General features: G+C 36.6%; 1 protein-coding gene across 1 annotated transcript in view; it reads left to right on the forward strand.

Annotated features, from left to right (window-relative positions):
* Nucleotides 1–26,884, forward strand: part of Myb (proto-oncogene like protein Myb) — a 62,341-nt gene that overhangs the window by 13,234 nt on the left and 22,223 nt on the right. The window contains exons 3-4 of the mRNA XM_028312452.1: nucleotides 20,627–20,756; nucleotides 21,248–21,397. Coding sequence (XP_028168253.1) covers nucleotides 20,627–20,756; nucleotides 21,248–21,397 — 280 coding nt within the window. The remainder of the gene's footprint in view (nucleotides 1–20,626; nucleotides 20,757–21,247; nucleotides 21,398–26,884) is intronic.

The following is a 26,884-nucleotide window of genomic DNA, read 5'->3' on the forward strand; positions in this document are numbered from 1 at the left end:
AGATTTTTCACGATGATCATATCTTACCTGAAGAGTGAAGACCAATTCGCATAATCATTTTAAATTACAGATTGTAACTAGGATCAATCAAAATAAATAGCGCTGTACCCAACAGTATTAATATTTAATTTAGTCTTTCATCTAAATTCTTTCCATAATATAATCTTAACGATATTATAAATGTTATCGCCATCGCAAAACTAGAGCCACTTATATGAAACGACACTTAAAATTACATACTTTATATTTTAAGCCTGGTTTTCACCAAAGCGGAGAGGAGATATGAATCTGTTGAATCAATCATGACCAATCAGATTTTGACATCCACATCACCGCTTCGCTCAGCATCGGTTCGGAAAACATATTCAAACATCTCCTCTCCTCTCCATTTGGTGGAAAGCTGGCCTAAGAGGCTTGTAATCTTGAGGGTAAATTCAATTTTGTGTTATGTTGCATAATACTTTTGAACGTTTGAGCATAAAATATCACCACTATGCTTATTATGAGAGTCGGAACTAATTTCATAGTTGTGTTCCGGCAGGATTCCGGGTGAAGCTCGCTTCCGCCTTCGGCCTGATCATCACTTAAAATCAAGTGAGATACAGGCAAAGAGCTTTCTCGTTGTGGTTAAAAAAACATCGTTTTCAAAGACGACATTAAGAAAATTAAAAAGTATACGCTTTTCCGAATAGCAAATGAACAGCTGATTATCTTTTTGCATATTATTTACGTGAACAAATGTATTTTTTATCAACAACCATAGGGTCATTCCATGACAAATGTTACCGAGGGTGAAATACTAAATATGTTCTTTTCGCATTAAATCTGATGAATTTTGAAAGTAAACATTCCAAATTATAATGTGCAACAAAAAAAATCTGAAAGAAACAAGTAATTTTTAAGTTATTAATCTTCAAAGTCTATACTTAAGTCAACTGTCTGAATGATCATTTNAGTCCTGTAAGTTTTAGGTATGATTCCTTAAGAAAATTCGCTAAATTTCGAGTAAATGCAGCAACAGTCAGAACATAGAGGCAAAATCTCGTAACGCCCGAAACGCACACTTTTCGACTCATATTTTCGTTATCCTACATTCTAAGCTGCACAAACTTTATTATTTAGATAAAACAACTAAAAACGGACAGATTAAGGCACTAATATTATTAAAATACTATTTCAAAATACAAGAAATTTTTGAATATGTGTGTACGAACGTAACACCCGAAACGATGGAATGACCCCATACATAAAAGGGGGTCTGTAGTAGGTACGCGCAATGGTCAGGTGTTACCAATTTAATTATAATTAATTTCAATTTAAATTAATAATGAATAGGTGTTGCTTTATTAAATATTATTATTCTATTCTGTACGAACAATGAAAAATATAAAATTTAAGGGTACACAAGTTACATTATTATGACATATTATTATATTGATGAAGCAGGCTCAGGTCTCTTCTTAAGTTCTTTTTTCATTTCATATTATCTAAAATCTACTCCGGAGATACTATAGCCGCCGCTACTACATCAATGTCTAGTGGACTGAATCTGAAACCATTATGAAGCAAGTTTCTAACATCTTCGATTCAATACCAATACAATTCACTCGGGTTCTTCCCGATAAAAATGTCAATCCAAATGTCAAAAAACGTCAATAGACACTCGAACAAGTCGAATCCTGTGAGAACTTGCAAGACAGCGGTGCATTGACCATTCCCTCCCCTATGGAGGTAAACGACATGGAGGGTGGCACCCCCAAACGCAATTACTCCAGGCAGATGGCAGGCAAGGTGCGAGCCAGTGAGGCGCTGGCGCATTGTACATCGATATCGGTAATTTATTCATTCAGTTGTACAGAACAGAACATGCAAAGGTCGTGGATTAATGCTGATTGTCAACTAATTAAGCGGTGTATGAATAGAAACTATGGGAATATCTTGATCTGATATAAAACGGCACCGGTTTCGTCTGTTAAAGAAAATGTTCATAAATTAAGAAATATTAATAGTATTTTCTTAATCAAAGTCGGTAAATTGTTTCGGTCTGTTTTATTTATTTATCAGTCGATGACATCATTGCGGCGATAACTTAGTTTACATTAAAATTAATTGACTCATGAATCTTTTAAATATCCTGGGTGGTATTTTCAATACCTACCATTGCCTACTCAATTAAACGTGCAACTTAGATAATTTTTTTTATCTCTTATCTAATGGAGATGATGGTCATACAGAAAATGGAATTTGGAAGTAAAGAGAGAACTATACACATAAATTTTTTCTCCTTTTTTTTCTGTATAGATACCAATTTAGATACGCCTTGCAATAATTACACAAATAATTTGCCCTAATTCGTCTAAACAAAGCGGTCGATAAGCGCGGTCATTCATAACTTCGATATCGACAATATCGATAACCTTTCTCGATAAACTGGAGCCGGCCGCATCTAACGTGACTTTTCTATGAATACCAATGTAATTGGGGTGAGTGCAGGACGCAACTTTCACACGATCGCAACTGCTCACTTCTAATGCACATGCAAGCCTTTAATAACACCAAGATATTTATGTGTTCATTAAAGCCTGCTTTGAACTTTTTGCGCTGCGATGTTGACATTTCAGCATGAAGTTTTTTCTACTAATAACATAGCAATAAATTCATAAAAAGTTCATAGTGTTTATGAATTATGTATGCCAAATGAATTTTTCATTGAAGTAATACTAATATCGTGAGGACGAATGTATCTACTTGAAAGGGCAGTCGAATTTCCGACCACGTGGTACGACTATGTTTTTTTGACAAAAAAAAGCATGAATAGGCCAGCTGGTTTGACGCCCGGCCGAAGAAATATTGTATACTCTTGCAAGGGGGCCCAAGAAGTTAGGGAATGGCTTATTATATCGGATTCGTTCGTCGAACAAAAGCCTAGCCTTTGTACCAGACGAGACAGATTTGCAATGGTATGAGGGCGAAGGTATATTTTTCTTTCATGAATAAATAACACGGGTAACATGGGTCTACCGTGTATTCGTGTTAAAGTTCATCAAGGTTCTTTATTTTTTTTTGCAAATCGGGGTCGGTTTTTGAATCTGGATTATCGATCAATGCGCGTCCCTATTTTGCAATTCCCGTTTTGATTTTACAAGACTGAAAAAAAAAGAAATCATGTTCAGTTTTTTATGCGATTCTGTAGATCTCACAGAATGCATCACTTTCATTGACGATGGTAAAGTAGCTGAATTGGTTTTGTAAAGCGTACTTAAAATCTCATTAAAACGAGGTGTATCTGCATTCCTCGTCTTATTATAGCCTGCTACAGAGGTTTTTTTTACTTAGTTTTGCGGAGCTTGTACATGAATCTAATCGTTGACTATGGCTAAAATATCTTGTAGATCATTATTTTTTTCTTTAAAATCGACTGCTTCAAGTTTCCTACGGGCATAACTTCAAACTTCAAGGCATGTTACTCTTCAATTTTATTGTTGCTTACAATAATATTGCAATTGTTGTATGAGAAATTTTCTGATGCACAAAATCTTTTATTACTCTAAAATTTTCTCAATCCCGAACAATTGTGAACACGTCACAATTTTTTCAAAAATAACACTACCACAAAAACCCATTATGATCGTCATCTGATTTCGATTTCGCTACAATAGCGACAACAATGAATGGAGGATCGTGGGTGCAAGCGCGTGCCATGACGGCTGCGCCTACGCACAGGGTGCGTCGTATTACATATTCCGATCGTAGGGGGTTTATTTAAATTAGGTTTTTGCTAGCACATGTCTTGATGCGTCAGTCTTCGGGTATGGCGCAAGCTGATGCGTTGGAAATTGCTTAAATTGCTTCAAGTCATTATTCTACGGAATATTGAAGGTTTTGAATTGCGTCCACGTTATAAGATTGCTTTTTTGCTAGAAATTAATGGGTTCTGGTAAAAAAGAAAAAAGTCGTCCTCCAATTTTATTTGTACCCTATTCCAACTGGAATAGAATTGGAAAGAAAAATAATGAATTAAGACTTCAAGGGATTCCCAAATAAACTTTTGAGTAAAAAGTTAAAGTAAACTAAAAAGTTACAAGATCATTAGTAAAACGGGGAAATCAATATTGATAAAGTTCTGGACGAAGTCATTCAGGTGTTTGCTCACTTTCATTAGCACTGGACCACTAACTTGGAAGTCTTGAAACGATTGAGTAATTTCCTCCATATACCTGTCGAAAGGAATGTAAAGAGTAGCATTTCCAATTTGATTTTGAGTTTATGTACTTACTACCATTATTTGGAATTTGAGAGGACACGTAAACTTGATAGAAGTTAAATAAGAGTAAAAGATATTTATTGATTCAAGAAATTCTCAGTTGCAAATCAGGACAGTACGGGAGTTTCTTTAAAAAGATGTAAGACAAAAGATATTATGACCCCAATTTGCAGGAATTTAAAGTCCGCTTGATAGTGATACTCAACTGAATCAAAATAGTTTTCAGAAGTTCCTATACCGATCTTGTGATTCACTAAAGCTGTGATATCATTACCTTTTCAACAAGACTGGTTTTAAACCGCATGACGCTAAAAATATCCTTAAATACACCTTTCTACAACAATGCGGGCTACCTTTAAAACTTTACCCTAGGGACGAGCCCCCATGTAGATAATTTTACTGTTTCAAGTGGTACTTTCTTGCATGTACACATTATGGTAATTCAACGCCATGAGGGTTTTGAATAGATATCGAATGATGTTACTTCCGATCGACATATGGTAACCGAGTTTAGAATCGGTTTTACGGCTCTAGCTGGGTCCTGCTTTGTGTTTATTACGTCAATGATAACTTCTTATTTCATATTTTCTTTATTGCAAGGGACTTGTAACGGGGAATTATAAAACGAGCGACTAAAAAAAAACTTTGCGACTTTTGATGGCCTACTGTTTTAATACCTTGAGCGGTATGAATTTAAGTAAGCGAAAAATTAACCAAACTAACGACGAATATTGATCAATAATAAAATCCAGAACGAGCTTACAAAATGTGGGTTTTGATTATTACATTTCAGACATAAAAATACTAACCGGGCGACGAAATTACTAAGTGAGCGACTAGAAATACAGAGAGGGCAACTTTAATATGAAGATACATTAGATTTTTCTAATTGAGGTTTTACTGAACGAACTACAAAAAAGTTAATTCTAAGCAAAGTTTTGTGAGCTGCTTTATTAATGATTATTGGTTACTGATATTATATTTGAGGTCTCATGTTTTTTATTTTGATACGCTTTATTAATGAAAACTGCAGATTGTTACAGCGCGCGAATTCGAATGGGGGCGGGGCGACTGTCCCGAATTTTTAACAAAATATGTATGCAAACACGTTTTGAGTCTAGCAATTCGGCTCAAACTAACAACACCGCCACTGGAAGCAAAGCTGATACCTATTGGACAAAAAAGAAAACGAGGCCGGCCCGCTAAGTCCAAGCCAGCACTTATCATACAGTGACGATGAGTAGGTAGAGCTCCTCAATACTCATAGGTACCAATCAATGAACCTTATTAATAAGATTACTTTTTTTTTGGGTTGACAGAAGCGACTTATTTTATTTTGTTTTTTTTTGTTGATTCGATTTAAGAAAATACATTTCATTTTTCGTAATAGGTACATTGTTTCATTTGATTACCTACCCTTAAATTTTAATGATTTATTTTTTTCGCTACTAGAATAGTGTTCCGTCAAATATTTATTTCATAAGATAATTTTTTATTTAAATGTGGGCTCATAATACGCTGCTCATAATAGTATTTTTCAAAGTAGATTTTGCATTCGAAACACTTCATTAAAGTTAAAAATACCGCTCAGTATAAAAAAAGCATTTGCCAAATATTGAAAAAAATGCAGGACCTAACGTTGACACTCAATCAAATATTAGGTCGCTCAAATATTATGAAGTTTCTCATTTTGTATTTTAAGGAACTCAATTTTTTTTTGTAAGTTGCTGTTCTTTTGATTTTTCGTCACTCGCACTCAGTCGCTCACTTAGTAATTCTTTAGCCCACATTAATTATTTTTGACACTTACAACATAAATTTACAGTCACTCGTTTAAATACTACCCACTTGTAACTAAAGAAGTCCTTTAAGAAGTCTTATAAAAAATCATTCTCTTGAAGAAATAATTTAAACCAAATTAAGGAGTTTGATGCATTTACGAGACTCAATACTGGTCAGTTTTCAGATTTTTTAACTACGAAGAAAAATGATACGTCAACTGAAACTTGCTCTCTTTGGCCTTGCAAAACAAATACTTTTTTCTAAAGTGTGCAATGTGCATGATGATCCAATTAATCAGAGTTCCCATAACATCGACACAACTAGAGCGTATAAACGATTCCCACATATCCATAATTAGTTTAACATCTCATATTAATTCGTTCGTTTAGGTATCAGCAACCGTGACGCCATTATTGCACATGGTCATCGTCATGGTCGACCGGCTGAATGTCATGAGGGATTGTGGGAACTGCAGTGTTTACTTGGGTACCCTTCGAAAAAGTACGAGTGTGTTGTTTTTGAATTAATGCGTTTTGTTGATAAACATTTGCTCTTCAAAATGCGCTTTTTGGATGACATCATTGTTTGAGAATACAAGCTAAAATTGAAAGGCAAATACTTGCAAGTTTATCATTGAAACTTTTGTCTTTTTTGTTTTATTCACATGTACCTACATATTTTATTATCAACTTCTCTTACTCTGATCGACTTAAAATAATGAATCTGCATGTGTTTATTTTCTACTGATCCTTTTAGATTTCCATTGATTCCAGTTTTTGATCCTAATTCATTCATAGCCTTCATGAATGCATTTTAATCTCCACCCAACAAAGAAATTCGATTTACGGTCGTAATTCTCGCATCGAATAACCTAATCACGCGTGAAAGGAATCAAAATACTGATTGTAATTTATTGCGTTTATAATTAATGTGTAAGGGTAGTTATAACACCCTACAGGTACGTTGATTCCCACGACTCAAAAACGGGGGGCCTGCATATATTGGACAAAGGACTTCGGTGCATGTCCTCCGATCTTTTTACGTTGTCTAAATTTGTAAATGCCATGGCAGATGGAGTGACGGTGTCTTTTTTAATCCTGCGGTTCCCATGACCCCATTAAGTTCGGTCATCTTAGATCGCGAATGATAATGGCGATTTTGGTGGTTAGTTCCTGGTTCCTTTGTCTGTTTATCTTGTTTCTTATCTACTTTTTGCTGGTCAAAATCTATTTCTGCTTTTGTCTTCATTTTAGACGATGGTCACAGTATGGAAGCTTCTCTGAGAATGATTTTTGAATTTTAACTACGTTTAAAGACAAACAAAAATTATTGATCAAAATCGATGTTCTTCCAATGTATTTCTTTAACCAAGAATGTTATTGTTGTAGTGAATTTGAAGTCTAATAAGCAACCAGGTTGAATCTTACGTGCTTTGAATGGAATCGCCCTTTCTCGAAAGCAAGCTTACTCATCCATACTTGTTTTTGGTTCTCAAACCCTTTTAGGGGTTCTCTATTGTCAAGATTCCCGACATTATTTCTAAGTGCATTGCCCTTTAAATGGATCATTTGCACTTTGCTTAGCGACTTATTGTTGATTTTCTCGTTTATTCTTTTATGATTTCATCAGGATTATTTTGCATTATAATGAAATAATGTCAGTGTTTATTTTAATCTCAATGTGTTCATAATAATGCCCAGTCCTTTTAATGCCTTATGTTCTGGATCAGGAAATAAAGGCTATTTAAATACCATCTATATTTTATATTACTACCTACTTAATCGTGAGGAAACTGTACATTAGAAGCAGGTGCGATGTGTTAATTAATGTAAAGGAATGTTTTTTTTAATATTATGTTGATGACATTCTAAGCATAGACCTACATAGACTTACCGTAAAGTATAAATTCTATAATTCTATTTTAAAATGTTTACTCAGGATACGTCACATTTTTGAAATGGTCCAAATCTAAAATTGCTTGGGCAATAATTACGAACATTTTAACATCTTAGAATTCTACTATAGGGTCCTTTACAATACCAACGACTTAGGTTTTCGCAATCCTGTTTGTCATGTCTATTGTCCTGTGAAATATTCGCATTGTCCTGATAGTAACAGTTCCTATGGCTAAATCATACTACCTACATAAAAATTATCCCAAGAACTGTATATTTATTACAACTTCATCCGGAGTTCCTCGCTTATCACTGCCTACACATAACTCATAACAGTAACATTGTTCAGCGATAACAGGCACGTTATGCGCTTTATAATTAAACCTCGCTGTAAATATTGTTTGACCTACATCCTGAAGGCTAAAATCAAATGTAAATTTACCCTTTTTACCAGGATTTTAAATTTTCTAACAATTCTTGTTTCATCATCATCATCATCATTTCAGCCATATGACGTCCATTACTTCCGAATTGGCCGGTTAATCATTTGATTTAAACCGTATCTCAGGATGTAGAAGACGCGGATGTAGAATTTCTTTGTTGTCAATGAAAGTTTGACCTGCGCCGATGGCACCGAAGTGCCTAATCCTGTCCTATCTCAAGTCTCTTCTTCGCTTCCGTAATACAAAACAACGTAGAAAACTGGTTTGATCCCAGTTTCCCAGTGATAGATTTTGTCCAGTCCAGTGATTGATCTAAATATTGAAGTTCAACGAATCAAAAGCCTCAATCTAAGCTTGAAATTGAATCCAGTTAGGAGCTCCGTTCTGTGAACCTAAATGTTTTAACTGACTGTACCTCTTCATGTCGTAATTTACTAACTAAAGTACCAATCCAAGACTATCATGTCGTCCAGCTTAAATGAGGCTTAGCGGGAGAGTGTCGGCTAAGATTGCTATGTGTTCTATCACGCGCTTGGCGTTTTGTTATGGCCCACCTAAGGTTCGGTAGGGTGACCATCACTTTTCGAAGCTGTTTTTTTAAAGTATGAATATACAGGTATAACGAGACCCCCAACATGCACTCCCTATTCTTAAAATTTGACCTTGGCAGATAGTAAAAAGATCTTCGTTTTCAAAATTTTGTAAATTAGCACTCATAATCTCCTCCAATGCTAGTAGTTGTGGATGCAGTACCTGACACCTCTACTGACAATGAGAATAGGGATGTTTCCTGGGTCAAAAAGCAAGAGTTTTAATTAGTCCGTCAGTTAACTTATCAAAAAATACTCTACGTATTTTTCACTTTTTCAAACTAATGAAAATTTAAAGAGATAAAGCGCGCCAAAGTTCATAAGAAGAGGCCCGTGACGTCAATGCTTGCATAAAAATGCCGCACGTTGTGACGTCGTGCGGAACTTCAACGCACCATAACTATGTAATTATTTGTTAGATTGACAAATAAAAATATATATGTGTCCAATATTTTTTGATATTAAACATGACGGACAAAAAAAATTTTTTTAGGAAACTAGCCTATTAGTCATCATCAAAGCTGTAATTTGGGATGTCTTCTGCATTTGATTTGAGCCGAAGTAAGTAAATCGCGTCACAGAATATCGCCCAAAGGAAACAACACTCTATTTCTATTATCATAAAAGACTATTCGTCACAACCCACGCGCGTGGCGCCCCCAGCTAGTTCAATGCGCATCCCCGGCGCTCGCGCAGCTGCTTACCAATCAACGTGGCTTTGTGCGTGGGGGGCGCAGATGGCGCAGCACGCGTCGATCGATGTGTTGGTCGGACTTTTTACGGAACTGTTTGGGAAAAAATGAAAATTCGTCGGCTTCTGACGTGTAGGTTTTGGTTTGGTTAAGGATTTTTTCGAACTGTTCTGGAGGAAAAAGCCTGAAAAAGAGAGAAAAGTTAGAGAAAAAGAGGAAAAGTTTCTGAACGACTACTTATTTAATAAAAAGATTGCCAAAGTTATGGAAAGAAAATGAAATTCCAAGAGAGGAAGAAACGAATGTACACCAAAAATGCTTCTATGGAATGGGATATGAATGAACAAACAATAATGGATAATTTCTATGAAATTTACTTTTGGTCATATTTTTCATGTTGGTTCTTGATTTTTCTTTTGTTTCCTGACCCGAATCCTACAAAATCAAGGATTTCATATTCAATCTTGAATGACTTTTTAAGCTGTCATGTCATAGTGTCATACCATTTAGTAATAAATAACTAACTTACTTATTTTAATTAAGTGGATATGATAATATTATTAATTTCAAAGAACTGCAATGGTGTTGCGTTTGCTATTAGCTTTGACCAGATGGGTGTAGTTTTTGTTTCAATAAATCATTTAATTAAGACAAAGTTTGGACACCCATAAAACAACCCGACACATTAAGCCACTATTCCCGTTCCAAAATCAAATTTCCGATAATCGCTAATCGCTATCGTAAATTCACCGTTCGTTGACACGTGGTAAAGGCCAGATGGTGGATCACCTGCTCGCATTCGATTCGCGGGTACTGTCTGCCATCAGACTGCGGAACTCGATTGTCCGGGACCGCATTCTTTAGAATACGAAGTCCCATCACTACCGGTCGTTGACTTGGGAATGCTCGATTTTTGAAAATTTATACGCGTTGTCACTTGTCTTCGCATTAAATTTTAATAAGTACCGTCTTTTGACGCAAAGGAATTCTGTCAATACGGTCTTCCCGATAAAATAAATAGCAATTTAGACCCTGGCGCTACGAACAATGATCTCATACAATAAACACACAATCTTCCTCTCAAGAGGCCCCTCGCTTCCAATCTGTTTCGCATAAACTGGGCTGTATGAATTATGGTCACGTTTTATGTTTATGCTGTTCCATTTAAAAATAGACGCCATTGTGTGTTACTCTAGGATTTCTGCAAATGGGGATATTGACTCCCACAAACTTTATTTTCCCTAAAGAGAGTCGCGTGCCAAGTTATAATAAAAACTAAACGTGTAATTATCAGAAAAAACATTTGTAGAATAGGAAATTTAATGAATGCTTCATTAGAGCTTTCACTAAACACCTTTCGAGCGCGTGCTGGGGCATTTGTAAGTCGATATAATAAAGGAAGGAAATATAAAAAATACACGGGGTAAAAATGTCAGACCATGTGCGCGGGAGTCATTGTACTGGAGTCTTGAGACATTAATCTTAGATGGAATAGGGGAAATGGCCAGGTGAACACCCTCAGACCTTTGTACTTTAACAATGAGGGTCTGGCTATTTTATTGGTACATTTAGCTTCGACAATAATCGTATATTTTTATTGAGGAGTTGACCATCAGTGGGAGAAACTTGATATTTGTGAAATTGAAGATGATTGTACCCATCAAATGGCGCTTGACCCATTAAAATCCAGCAATTGTAGGCATTTGTAGAGACAAGTCTATTTTTATGTTCGTTGAGCGAAATTACCCTTTGTAAGAAGAAGAAAGACACTGCTCGGTTTCATAAAGGATATAAATACAGAAAATATTTACAGGCTATGCTAATTTTTCGACCCTCCGTCTGACATGCGCGAATCAATGGCTTTAATCAGAACCAAAATGTGTATTGACCAAGTCATTTGAATGTACGGAGCTTCATTATTCACATACAAGGGCCTATCGCGTGGTTTAATCACTATTTTAAAGAGAGCAGCTGGTCCTTTGTCATTTCACCCCTCTCCCTCTATCGTAATGTCATCTGTATTAAAAGCTTCTTTCAATTTCATTTTGGGCTCTGAAACGTCTGTTTCAAGAGTTTCAACTTTGGAGTGCCAAAGAACTCGGGCTTTACTATCAGTTCTTAGATAAGGTTGAGTTGAGAGATTGACGGTAGTTTGCCAATAGACACATGGTTTAAATGTGTCATCTACTGGCATATGCTGAATGCCGAAGCCCCTCTGACGCATCACACAAAAAATCCCCTCTAATTAAATAAGGTAGCAAATTCCGTGTTTTTCGAACGGAAGCATTTGCACTGGGAAGTAGGATTGTTTGTGGATAAATATTAGTTACTGGGGCAACAAAAATAATAAGACCTTAATAAATGTGTTTAACTTCTTTATTGAATAGATTTTGAATAATTACTTGATGACATGTCTTGAATATTCGCTGCAATAGGGATGTTTCCTGGGTCAAAAAGCAAGAGTTTTAATTAGTCCGTCAGTTAACTTATCAAAAAATACTCTACACGTATTTTTCACTTTTTCAAACTAATGAAAATTTAAAGAGATAAAGCGCGCCAAAGTTCATAAGAAGAGGCCCGTGACGTCAATGCTTGCATAAAAGTGCCGCACGTTGTGACGTCGTGCGGAACTTCAACGCACCATAACTATGTAATTATTTGTTAGATTGACAAATAAAAATATATGTGTCCAATATTTTTTGATATTAAACATGACGGACTAAAAAAATTTTTTTAGGAAACTAGCCTATTGTTTCTTTTCAAACAGCGTTTGGAGAAAGGGATCCACGTCTACGAATCAGAAGAAAAAAATCTAATTAATATTTGCAAATGTCACTTAGTCTGAAGGCCATTTATTTTGCGTGAGAAACAATCCAAATGAATAGACTCAACCTTCTCGTCATGACCCTTACGAAGCACTATTCTTTTGTCTGTGTCCCACGTGAGGCATCCTTTTGGATAATCTATTTGTCTATTCCCAGTGAACCTGTTTGCATTGGCATTAGGAGGGTCTCTTTCATAGATAAGTTCAGGTGTTCTAACCATAATGTTACTATGGCAATAACTCACTGGTCTGTGAGAAGATTTTTCGCAATCATTATATTTGCTGGAGATATACGTATGTCAGGATTGCGCAATGATTTACTGCATGCATTATTGAAAATATACATTTGTTGTTCTTTTTGGTAGAATTTTGATAGCATTTTCCTTTGGCTATTTACTTGAAAGATACTTTAACTTTTAATATGGTTGTTTTTGTACTTTCGAAGCGTGTGTAAGAGTTCTCTCGTTTATTCGAAGGATGTAAGACATTAATTCCAGTCGCTTGGTCAGTGTTGAGTTACGATGCCTCCTTTGGACCACAGAACGGCCGAACGATGCGGATTCCGGTGTCATGTTGCCAATCAAGGTTCTCAGTACGGAGACTACTATTCTTGAAAAAAACTTTCAATATTGTTGCCTATAAAAATTACAATGATTCGTCAGAAACTAATAATGATATCTCTGCAATCAAAAATGCACGTTGACTTTATTCAGTAGTTTCAAGAATTTTTAACACATACGATATGAAAACTCTCATGTTAGATTCTTTTGGAGCCTCTGAAAAGGTTATCAAATTAATTTATCAGGACGAATCCAAAAATATACCATGACTCATAAATATGTTTGGATTAATAAGCCTGTTACAGCTACAGACGATTAGTGTTACATTTCTGCGTAATACGAGCGAGTTGTTATCGCACTGAGTTATTATTTTGTTATGGTTCTCACTGCGTAACCAGACGCTGATAGACGGTTTCATTAATATAGCGATATAATTGAAAATTCATGGAATAGATCGGTGTCTTAAAATTGCTGAAATTCTATAATAAGGTTTATCAAACAAATCACGTTTAGACGAAACCACCACCACCGCTTGAAAATAAGTAATCCCACCTATGATGGTGACAACTGGCAATTCAATGAACGGATGACAACAATACATTAAGGTAAACATTGTGTGTGGCACATTGTGTAGATGTATTGTATAGGATTTTTTTTTAAAATTTGCAATAAAATGTATTTATGTTGTTCAATTATTATTGTTCTATTTCTACTTGTAAGTTTTTTATTGGAAACTAGAATATTACAAATTCTAAAGATTATGATAGCATTTCCGTGAATTTGAAGACGCGTAAATACAAGCGAGAAACTGGAATTTAGACTACTCCAGTATTTGCTTTAATGTATTAAATACTCACACATGCTTTAAACTAGAGATGAAACGGATAGTTGTTTGGCCGGATACCGGATACCGGATATCCGGCCAGCTGCTAGGCCGGATAGCCGGATATCCGGCGGCCGGATAGTTGGCCCATAGTCTCGTTGCATGTCGTGACGAGTTTAGCGCCGCACAGGTGCATCGAACGCGATCAGTATCTATTAGTAGACTAGACTAGTCACATTTTTCGAAAATCGAATCAGTCCGAATAGAATGTCAGATTTTGCCACTTGTCTAGGGGGCAGATCGATTCGGGCGATTTCGGTTGCCATCGTGAGTGTGTGACTGAATAGCGAAAATTAAATTAGTTTACTTGCTGCATAATCTGACTGAACTGCATCTTGACATCAGAGGGCTGAGTGTGAGTATACATCAAACGCGCTCACTAGTGAGCGTGATAAATACCAAAAAATGTATGAAAATTTTAGTTTTTGAAAGTTTCCCTCTAGGGGCGCTGTAAAATCCGTCATAAATTTAATGTCATTTTTTGACGCTCTCACTAGTGAGCGCGTTTGGAAAAAACTCACNGCCCGTTTGTACCAGTTATTGGTAAATTTTTAAATAGTTTATCGAATTAGGGGTAATTGCAGACGTCCGTATTTACCCCGCAAGGCTTGTCCGCAATTAACCCAATTGGGTATTTTTAAATCAAAGAGATAAATTTGTAGGTTATGAAAACATTCCATAAAAAGAAACATTGGCGATTCAAACTTCATTGACAAAGCTATCAATAGATAATATAACTTTTTACCATCACTTAGTATTCAGACCAGTCCCTTAAATTAAAAAACACTAAAAATTAGATCAAAATACACAATTTTTTTAAATGTTACCTACCTTTCAAACTGTGCGCAGCCGGCTGTCGTAAGTTTTTGCGTGGCACTAAAATGGCAGAAAGAAACAGATGACAGCACCGGGCTGCCGCGGGGTGGAGGGATTGAGTAGGTACTTGCTAGTCCGTATTTACCCCGTGTCCGCAATTCCCCCATCCTCCCCTACTTTAGTAATCGAGGTATTCCTGGATCGTTTAAGGTATCAATATTTCGTCTAGAATTTATGCAATGCGACGAAAAGAACGGAACATTCAGCACGCGACGTGATATACTTGTACTTACACTTAGGTAGCTTTACCACACAAAGGCTTTCGACCAAAACAACAGAGCGGTCACACACACCGGATGAAAATAACCCTGGCATCCGCAACATAATGAAATCAGATATGTCTTGAACTGTTGACCACTTTCTAAGGCAACGTGTGTAATAAGTAGTTCATACAAATAAAAGGGGACACGAAGACAGGAAACACGGGCGATGCGTGAGTTAACAGGACATTTCCTCAAGGAACCCCTCAGGGGACAATTTTTTGCCACAATTTATTCCTTGTCTTGATTCTTTAAGGAAATTAACATTTGGGGCGTCATCGGTGTAATTTAAATGCTTAACTACCCTTGACTTCGGAACTGATAAAGAAGCGAAATCACAGGTTACAATCTTAGAGGTACTACAAACTGGAGTATCCACTCAAGCTCTTGGGGGGTACAATGGAGGTCTTAGCAGACTCATTGCAGCTTTGGGTTATCCTAGAAAGCGTAGAAAAGAAATGGCTGTTGTTGATACTATTCTGTCTCATTATTAGTAACATTTTTGGTTTAAATATTGTTTGGTCTCTTTTATCGTAACTATTTTTTAATTATTAAATAAAAAAGCCAGTCCACGGCAAGACAAACTTATCATACAAAAGTTTTTAATTCAATTTTTATTGTGATCTAAAATTACGAACGTAATTTAACGCGAAGCTCAACATTTAGTCTTATCTCTTTTAATAGTTACTTCCTTTGTTATAATCGGTCGTGAAATCCAAAGGTCTGATTCAGGAGACAGGTGGAAATGAGTTGCTTCCTTATTTTAATGAGAAATGTTCAAGTGTGAAATAACATCATTTGCTCGAGGGGTTTGTTAGCCGTATGTTCATTTATAGGTGAATATTTATTAGCTACAGAATTTTTTATATCGGCACGGACTCCTATTTCTACAAATTCCGAAACAGGTATAAAGAGTTCACTTTGGTCACTTCATGGAATATTAAGCTTACGAAAATACGTCTTTCTAAGGAAACGAAAGATGTGCAAATGTGCAATTTTATCGATAAGCCAGTAATGTGTTCTTGAAATTTACAGTGACGTCTGGTTTTCTTATTTATTATTTATTCCCCCGTCTAGACGCCGGTTTAGATATTCCGAAATTACGTTTGTCGATGTGAAAAAATGTTTTTATCTGATTAGATGCATTCCTATCTGGCAATGCCCTTAGATCTAACTAAACTATAATAATGATATCAACAACGACAGGAAGTATGATTCAATAGGTACCATCTGATATTTACGCAGGAAATGTTGTATCAAATAGATAAACAAAATCAAAATTTGCCTCAAACAGCACACCGCAAAATCAGCTGACTTACAGTTTAACATTTGGGAGACATTCAGCCCTCGCAAAAAGCGAATCCCGTTGCTTGTGTTTAGTTTGACATCCGCCAAACATTTGGGGCACGGCGACCCTTGTGTTTTTTGTTACTGTTTCTTAGGAAAGCCTTATTGGAAACTTCTTTTTATCGACCTCGAACTTATGAACTGTGTTAGGGACAGAAGCTTGTAGAATTTGCAATATTTTGTAGTCAAGATCCATTCGAATATTATTATTGAATCATTGTAATTGTCATGCACGATTTTTTCCCTAACATCATTTCTTTCAACTAGCTAGACGCTGACCTATCCAACAATATAAAAAGTATAAAATCGATTTTCTTTGTTCTTTTTCTATACCAGTTGCTTACACCTGCTTTCCTTTGCTTGTGTTGCGTCACATCCCCACTGCAGGGTATGATTTCTGTACCTGATCGTGCGTCCCTGTCTTGCTCGAGTATGTTTCTTCTAGCTGTCCTTTTTCTGGTCCCTGCAGGGTTTTTGTGGATCCCTTCACCCTTATTACGTCTTGCGTATGCGTGTCGTGTAGGTGTTTATGTCGATGTGTGAGTGTGGGAACAAGGGATATAATTTTTCTTTATTGCTGTAATAGTCGTGTCTTTAGGTGCGCGTGCGTCGCTTGTGCTCAGCGATGTAGTGTGGAGAGTTTTGGCGGGAATTGGTCGGCATTTTTGTGTTTTGTTTTATGTTTATGATGTTCGTGTTATTGTTTTGATGTGAAAATGGAGTTTTTGCTGCCGGGATCTGTCGTCGCGTCACTTTTTGGATAATTCGGCGTGATGTTATATGAGTGAGTGAAATTAGTTTCCTAAAATTAATACATTATGCATATTTTCTATAACATTATTATAGTGAAAATAAGCTACAAATTGTTGAAAAGACATTCAGAATATCTCATTTAACATTGGAAAGACTTGCAAACATACATGAACGTCGTGCTACCACCCAAAACAATTTAATGAATGAGAAAGTAATGTCGTGAAATGTTAGTTTACATTTTACAGTAAGAAAGTGGTGTCTGTAACATACATTTTCACGCCACAATGGTTCAGCCATTAAAACAATTTTTATCACAGATAGAACTTAAGAGAGTCTACGTCTAAGTCTTCTTTTTAAAATAAACCATAAACTACATGTTAGTGATATTTTTATGCTCAACACACGGACGAAGCCAGACAGAAACTAGTCATAAAATACTCGTTCACTGAGTAAGCAAGCATAATATAGCACCCACTAAAGAATCTGGAAATGTATCTTATGCATCAATGAATGAGCACAACTGGTTTGGCTATCAGCTGATGGCTGGAAACTATGCATAAATTGTCTGACTGTTTTTTATACGTCTCTTTACCTCATCGAAAGTCGATATAGAAATTATTGCTCTTAAAACCGGTGTCGGATATTTTTCCACGCCTATTATAAGAACTCGTTTCTTTATTCGTGAAACGTGTTGTGCTTCAGCATTCTGGCCTTTATAATACTGGAGACAAGCGTGTGTATCACCCAAATCAGATTCAAAGGGCCCCGCTGAGTACTTAGTCCCTTTTCCGAGAAGCGACTTACATGTTTTACAAATCGGGAATTTTGGCGCCTGCAACCTTTTCTTTCTTTGAACTGTCATCGGATAAGTATTTTGCGAATTTGAATATCCTGGTTGATGGTATTTTATAAATATTTCACAAGCGGCTGTCAATATTAAAATTCAGATCACCTTTAAGCAATGTTGGTGGTAGAGGAAAAATCATGTCAAAATCATGTACTTACCTTGCTCACTGCACTATACAAATTTTAGTCTACATAAGCCTTTTTGACTGCTTTAAATACTTCTTTAATGTTTTCACTATGAGGTTCATAATTCCTGATTACTCCATAGCACTAATTGTTGTTACTATCCTTATAATTTAATCTCCAACAATAACAGTTACTAAATTCATCGCGATAGTATCACTATTTTCATTTATGTGCCTATTAAGTATGGTCTCCCTCAAGGTAGGCTATTGTTACTCTTGTTCTTAATAATAAAAGGCACGTGTATGATTACGTAACCCAGCGTGGAGCTATGGCTAAGGCTAAATCTTGTGTTTTTTGTCGCGAAGTCTATTCCGGAGCGTGACCAATGGCGTTTCATGTGCCCCGACAAGAGCAACATTCATCATTTTGCTAATCGTGGGATCTTTTACTTGTTTGGTAATCTGTTCTGTTCTTAGCTATATCGATTATTTTGTACAATACTTAACTTTTTTGACATGCTTCTTTTATCTGTCTATACTAATATTATAAAGCTTTTACGTTTGCTTGAATGCGCTAATCTCAGGAACTACTGGTCCGATTTGAAAAATTTTTTTTGTGTTGGATAGCCCATTTACCGAGGAAGGCGGAGCAGTAAAGAAAAATATTACAAGAACGGGAAAAAATATTCAAACTAAATCACGCACATGAAGTCGCGGGTGCACAGCTAGTTCTTATAGTTTCCATTAGATGGCGCTGTACGGTTTTAGCTCGCGGTATCATTTAAAAATAAGTCGTTTGCTTATTTGATTGACTATTGACGAATTTTTGAAGAGGTCACCGCCGACTTGTGCGAAGACCCTAGAATATGGAAGTGAAGTTATTCAGTTGTTTTTGTTTATTTTGTTAAATTTTTTTGGTTTAGGTTTGTTCACCTAGATTTTATGTTCATCATCATCATCATCATCATTTCAGCCATAGGACGTCCACTGCTGAACATAGGCCTCCCCCAATGCTTTCCACGTTGCTCGATTGGTAGCAGCCTGCGTCCAGCGCTTCTCTGCTGTATGTTATGTTCAAACTTACTGAATTCTTTCATTTTCATTTTAAATTGTGCTTAAATAGTAATTATATCTCCATATTATGCTTCATTATTATTTTTATTAGATTCATGGGATGTTCGTGTAAAATTCCTCCAAGATTCTGTATTATCTATTGAGTTATCTTTTTGTTTGTCTAAGTTCTAGCATTCCTCTTAGAGAAGGATGTTCATATTTGTTTACATAAACTGTGTGCGCAGTGTACACCTGACTGTATTTTTCAAGTCATGTTTGATTTGTGTTGGTTTTGGGTATTCTGGTCATTGTTGTCTCGTCTCGTAGGTACTGTATGTAACTGCATTTTTGGAACATCATTTTCCTGTTGTTAGGAATAATTTGTTTTCTTTTTATTTAACTACTAGCGGCCGCCCACGACTTCGTACGCGTGGACCTCGTTTTACCCCCTTAGGGGTGGAGTTTCGTAAAATACGTTCTTAGCCCTAGATATAGAGCCCTACATTAACTATTGAGTTCAACACAATCTCCTATCTACCCTTTTTAGGGTTCCGTATTTTAAGCGAATAATTAAATTCCTTATTCGCCGTGTGGTGACGGCAGAGTAGAATACACTTGTCACCAACCCCTACTCTTCCCGCGGGTGTCGTAAGAGGCGACTTAGGGACTACACAACAAACAGAGAATGGGCAGCAGCGCTCTCTGAAAAACATCAATCTTTTAAACTGCGATCTCCAACCCGCCTGCCAAGCGTGGAGATTATGGCAAATCCCTCCACCATAGTGGAGGAGGCTCATAGTCCAGCAGTGGACTGTAAAGGGCTGTTGATGAATTAAATTCCTTATTTATTATACTTTGTTGCGGAATTGCAGACCCTAGCAAAATCGTATAGGCATTTTCGAACTGCTTTAGATTACCAGTTTGTCCCAGTACCAGCTTGATGCGCAGTGGTCTGTAAATCTGGATTGACTCATATCGTCAAAATAATCATTTATACATTTTGTATGGAGTGTTGTGTCGCATTAGGACAGAGCGCTATAAAAGGAGTGTCGATGCATGTGTGATATTGCTTTCATTATGAATTTTAAAACTAAAACATTATGGACTCTTTTTTATGTTTAACAAAGCAGGTATTTGACCACAATCGCACCTGAATTTATGTGGGATGCAGTCTAGGATGGTACATATCTGCCTTGTAAGTGCCCTATTCACTCTCGCCTTGAAAGGCTCGGATTATAGTCTTCGGGAAAGACAGCAGCAGGCAGCGAATTCCAGTCCCTAGCTGTTCGCATTATAAGAGTCATCGAAACGCTTAGTGCGGTGGTGTGTCAACAATATAGGGACTCTGTTGGGCACTGCAGTTATAAAGGAGGTGGATTATAACGAATTTGCCCAAAGACTGTTACTTTAATGTCCTCTTTGCTTGTCCTCAGGCGAAGCGGCTATGAGTCGGAGACGAGCGAGTGTTCAGAGGACTCCGCGGCCTACGAAGATGTGCAGGCTGCAGCCAAAAGCTCTGGGTCGCGGAAGAATATCAATAGGGGGCGGTGGACGAAAGAGGAGGTATGTATCTGAGTTCGTTTCAGCCAAATGACGTCCATTGCTGGACAAAGGTCTTCCCCAATGATTTCTAAAAAGACCGGTCCTGCGCTGTCCGCATTCATGTGCTTCCCGCGATCTGCTCTAGATTGTTGGTCTACCTACCTATTCAGATGGATAGTGGAGTTAATTGTATTGTCGATGATACTGAATAAACATTTTTTCTTTCTTTCTTTCATAAAATATTCCTTTGATTACTGAATGGAATTGCTTGATGCAGTTTGGGGTTCTTTCTAATCTAAAGATTTATTTAAGTAAATAGCGTATCACACTGAGTTATTTATAATTGGTCTGAAAAGGGCCAACAAAATGATAAGGCATGAAAGTTGACTGAAACATAATTTATTCCCAGGATTAGATGTTTTTCGGAATGACATTAATGACTGCATTTCAACGTTTATGACTTCGTTTGTATTTTGATCTCATCTCACAACTATTTTAACATCTATTTCCAGGATAAAAGGCTAAAAATGTATGTTAAGATGTACAACGAGAACTGGGAGCTGATATCGGCGCAGTTCTCAGACCGATCCGACGTCCAGTGCCAGCAGCGGTGGACGAAGGTCGTCAACCCTGAACTAGTCAAAGGTCCCTGGACCAAGGAGGTATGTATGATCCTTAAATCATAGATGTCATTTGACGGCAATCCCTTTTTATTAGGTCTGGCCGGGCGGATGCGCGCCGTGATAAAATCTTATCGATGATTTGAGACGACAAATAATAATAATAATATTACGTATACGATAGTCGCGAGGTTGCTGCGCATTGAGAATGAGAACCACCCAGAAACCGCGTGGTTATTGCGCGACTGAACGAACTAGGCCTTACTGTGTAAAATCTAAATCGGAATGCATCTTCTGTTGGTGCATAGTTTATTGAGTAGAAATTTAGTCTGATCCAATTTACCTACTTCGTGTTTTAAACAATGCTTAAGTAAAGATTGAGGATCTAAGAATACGTAATATAAGCAGCAACTACATAAGACGTTTGACATAACAAAACATCCTACAGTGTTCAACTTGTCGCCTGTACATTAATATGCATTGTGGGAAACCTACCTAAATCTCAGACTTGAAGTCTTGGCTCTTTTGCATTCCACCAAAAACAAAAAAAAAAGCAGCTTTATTGCCAATTTTTACCTTAATGACTCAATAAAATCTTCGATCCATATAAAACGCATCAATGAATCGATAGCGCATTCGAATTACGATTGTAATGCACCGAATAGATCACGGTCGTGAACGATTGATCGATAAACGCCAATCAGTCTCGGCGAAAGGATGGATGATTCAGTCATTCATGCCTAGTTGCAGGTCACTAACACTGCAGTGCTTGTGGGGTGACTAGGCGTAAGGATAATGCAGGACATTGTAACCTGTCGCCGAGTGAGGTTGAGTCGAGGAAGCACTGTCCTACAAGCATAACTTACTCCTTGCTGGAAATAGTTTTGTGATTAAAATGTTAAAAAAACGCCACAAATACCGCCTCAATTAGATAATATGATATTCTTCTTAAGTGACAAACTTACTGTGATAAGCACATGATGTCGTGCCCATCGTGCCTAAACAACTGCACGCAGGAAGATTTAATGAAGGCTACTTACTGACAACGCCATTCGTGTGGCGGAGTTTTGGGCCGACGCCGCTGTGTAGGTTAGTTGTCGACACGACAAGAAGAAGATAAACTTACTGCTGGAATACCTGATTCTACATTTAACAAGATGTCGTAGATAGATAGATCTTACTTCCAAGTTGTCTTTTTTTGGGCTTGTTGAAAATTTACAACTCTTATCTTACTTATCACCAAAACGCCATCTACATATTATTATTGTCCAGCTAGTCTAAATTCGGACAAAGAACCTTTTAACATGACCTTTACCTGTAAATTTTTCTCAAGTCTCAATATCCCTATTAGTCCTACTAACGCTTGGTAACACTATGATGCTCGCACGGACGCATAGAATTCGCTCATAATTAATACAGTTCATTCATTGTTCGGCGCCGTGTGCGGTCAGTTTGTTTCCTCATTCCACTTCTATGAATTGGTCGTTGGTATGTCAAATGAAAGAGCATGCAGCTTGGCTCCAACGTTGGTCTTTCGTTGGCCCAACGCCTCACATCCAACGATCTCAAAAATGTGTTAGCAGTATTGGTACCAACGTTGGGATAAGCTATTTTCTAGATCCTTTGCGTTGGATGACGTTGGCCTTGGGAGTTTGGGACCAATATGTAGTAGAGCCGTCATTTAAGGTATACTGTGACTTATTGATGTTGATCCCAAGTGTTTTCCTTTGAAAAGATCTTGATGCAGTGATCTGAGTGGGTTGAGATGTCTAAATACTAAATACCTACTTCCAACTTCAAAATAAAATTTAAGCATGCCGTTGGACCCGTCTTATACGAATGCAAAAAGATTACGGTGAAAACCCATTAAATTCAGCTCTGACTAAACGACCAAGAATTCTGCATTCGGTAACGTAATAAAAAAAATTTTATGAATTTTTTACCTGAACGAGATGTACTAATAATAACAAAGCCTTTAAACAAAAAACACCAAACATGGCGTTATTGGCGACACAGTTTAAACATGAATGAATCCATTGTGTTGAGGTGCGCCTTCAGAATATTAAACCAAAGTTATGTTGGGTTTACTACGTCATAAATAGCTATCTCTGTGTCGACATGCCTTCTGTGAATTTAAATTATGGGCAAAGATATGAATGAAACGACTGGATTTATAGGCAAGAGATGTGCACGTGAAATTATGTCATGATAAAATTATGGATATGGAATTTCCATGTTATTTTGTTGTCTTTTTGTTAATATTGCTTTCCATTAAGTGTCCAATTAGAATCCAATTACTTATTTTCTATACACCAAGCTCTTAGGTACTTGTAAATCTACTAGACGATAACCTTATAAAATGTTTAACTGGTTGGGTTTTTATTGTCGGTCAAGCTGTAGTAGATCCTGGCTACCCAGGATGCAGCGGTGGGGACTAGAGGTGGGAATAATAAATAATAAATTGAAATTAAGTATAGAAGAGTGCACGGTAGTGGTCTCGTGGTAAATATATGCCATCACTTTAACTTATGATACTTTTTTTATTAATAAATACTAAGGCAATCCAGTAGTAACCTCATCTCATACCATTTCGCGAAAATAACATACACTTGTTAGTTCTTAATTGTGCCATTTGATATGAAATCAGCTTACTTAAACCACGTTTAAACCTGTTCATATTCCCATGCGAAGAATGTGATTTAGCCGCACCTTAGGCTTTTTGTCACTAGAAATAGATTGAGTGATGTAAGATACCTAGTATTAGATGAGCCTTGTCATGAAGACTTGAGGATTGAGGAAGATATGAATAAATTAGAAATTAATAACAGAAACACGGAAAAGCTTTCACATAAATCTTTTTGAATTGAGTTCTGTATGCCATAGTATTCTCTATTTTATTAAGAAGACAATTAACCATCAGTGTACAGGTTTCTTAAATATTTTGTTGCAATAATTATTATTATTTCAGTGCTTATATTTCTTTTTAGTGACGGATTTTTTAATTATTTATCGCATTTTTCTTAAAATAAAACAAACTAAAAGTGTAAGTTATGCCTTATAAATATGTATTTAACTTAGTAAAACATAATTAAATAATTTATTTTCACTCTTCATGATCATATCTCATCCTTTATTTTACGTTATTACCTTTTCTGTAATGCCTAAGTACCTACATATTAATTCCGAAGTACTCACAAGCGTTTTAGGTTTCTTAGGTCCCAATATTTGCAGACCACACAATCCACCATCGCACGTGTTAAGCGTGGTGGAGCAAACACACAAAAACTTTGACCGAGTCAAGGCTAGATAGGACATGTCACAGTCTAAATATAAAGTCAGCTGGTATCTATATTATATTATATCACTATCAGCTTTATGCTGTACAAATAAATAACATGGTTGTTAGCAATCCGCATGAGTGGAATTATTATGTTGTTTACGAAAAAATAATGACCTTAATTAATGTAAAAACAAAATCCTTATGCTATGCCTCCTCCCATCCTACTCATAGTTTAGTGGTTGGGATATTGGTAGTAAAATTCATCCCACCAAAAACATTCTGTAAAAAACTAGCCAAGTCTCGATGGAGCTGCTTGTTTATCTCTAAAAAGTAATGAAATCTAGACAAAGTCGTGCCAAGTCTATGGTTCCTTACTGCGATTTCTTTATTATTATAGTTAATGTTGTGTGACTTGGCCGTTGAAGGGTGACAAAACCAGGTGCTCCATGACACCATTGCACCAATCAGTCGCCTGAACCGCTACCCACTGACGATGGAAAATTGCCACTTGGAAAACGTTGATTCAACAATAACCAGTCAATTGTAGGTTCAGTAAAGCTGCGTATTTATAATGTATGATTATCTTAATAAAGATTGTTCAACGGCCAAGTCACACAACATTAACTATAATAATAAAGAAATCGCAGTAAGGAACCATAGACTTGGCACGACTTTGTCTAGATTTCATTACTTTTTAGAGATAAACAAGCAGCTCCATCGAGACTTGGCTAGTTTTTTACAGAATGTTTTTGGTGGGATTTCACTTCTTTTTGTGGAACGTGGCAAAATTATTTAACGTCGTCGTTTATCAACATTTTTTTACGATATTAAACACAAATAAACTCAACGACCTTTAAAATGGACAACGAATCAGATTGTTTTTAATTATAACATAACCTAAGCGAACCTTACAGTATAATAAACGAAATCAACGAAATGCAAATTACACAACATTCAACTTAATCGACGACTTTCTCTAGAAAGGAAAAAAATCTGGACACCGCTTGCTAGTGCTAGCGCCATCTAGCGGTGAGCGATACAGGCGAACACCACGGGGCCGGAGTAGTATTGATTATGAATGTGGTTACTCCAGATCTTCGATTTTCCTAGTTTTTATAGTTTTCCCTTTATGTGGCCATTAAACCCTAACTCTGTACCAAATTTCAGCCCTCTGAGTTAATGGGAAGTACTAGTTCTATTTTGATGATCATCAGTGAGTGAGTGAGTGAGTGAGTGTCGTAAATGCGAAACTTTGCTTTCGCTTAACTTCGGAACTAAATGACCTACAGACTTGAAATTTTGGATTTAAAGTATGTGATTATAGCTTACTAGATGACGAAAATTTCTGCGTTCTGGTCTTATCCAGAGGTTCTCAAATAGGGGCCTGAAAATGCGGCGAAATGGTTCCAGTAAAGGATGCTACGGCAGTGTTTGCTTCGCGCTCGACTTGGCGGGGGCACTGCCGTGCCCCCAGATAAGAAGTCATGGTCTATAAATCTCGATTTCCCATAGCTCTAGTTACTTAACTAGCAGAAAAAGACGTTATGTATTACACATAACGTCTCATACACATTTTTTGTTGTAGTGAATGATTTTTTATAGATTTTTCACGCTTATACCTACTCGAATAAAAATATTTTTCCCAAGTGCTCTACCAAGTGCTAGAAGACATGAACAAGTGATTACCAATTTCCACAGTTTTTACTTTACTTATTGAAAATTGGAGCAATCGTGACCATAGCTCGTTAAAAGTATATGGTTGCTCCATTTAGCAGCCAATAAAGTAACCGACTTTACAATATTACTTCATAAGTGCTCTTCTTTTCACGCTTATTCAAAATTGATTATTTTTATTACTAAAAGTTTTATATGAAGGTACTGTCGAGGGCACCCTAGGACTACACATTATTGTTATAATTTCAAAGGTTTTTGCATTCACATGGTTTAAAAAAAAAATATAATTCTATTTCTTACCCTCTATGAATATAATGTTTTTATTTGAATTATTCCTACTACCTACACTACTATTGAATTTACTCACTAAAATAACATTATTCACATCTATACTTATAATAAATCTGTAGAGAGGTCAATTCTGTACATGAAATATATCTTCAAAATAACTATCAGGGGGTGATTAGTGATTTTTGTCTGTCTGTCTGTCTGTCTGTCTGTCTGTCTGTCTGTCTGTCTGTCCGTCTGTATGTTCCTTATAGAAACAAAAACTACTGGACGGATTTTAACGAAAC

Source organism: Ostrinia furnacalis, unplaced genomic scaffold (assembly GCF_004193835.3).
Source record: "Ostrinia furnacalis isolate ACB-3 unplaced genomic scaffold, ASM419383v2 OfSCF3961, whole genome shotgun sequence".
Lineage (NCBI taxonomy): Eukaryota > Metazoa > Arthropoda > Insecta > Lepidoptera > Crambidae > Ostrinia > Ostrinia furnacalis.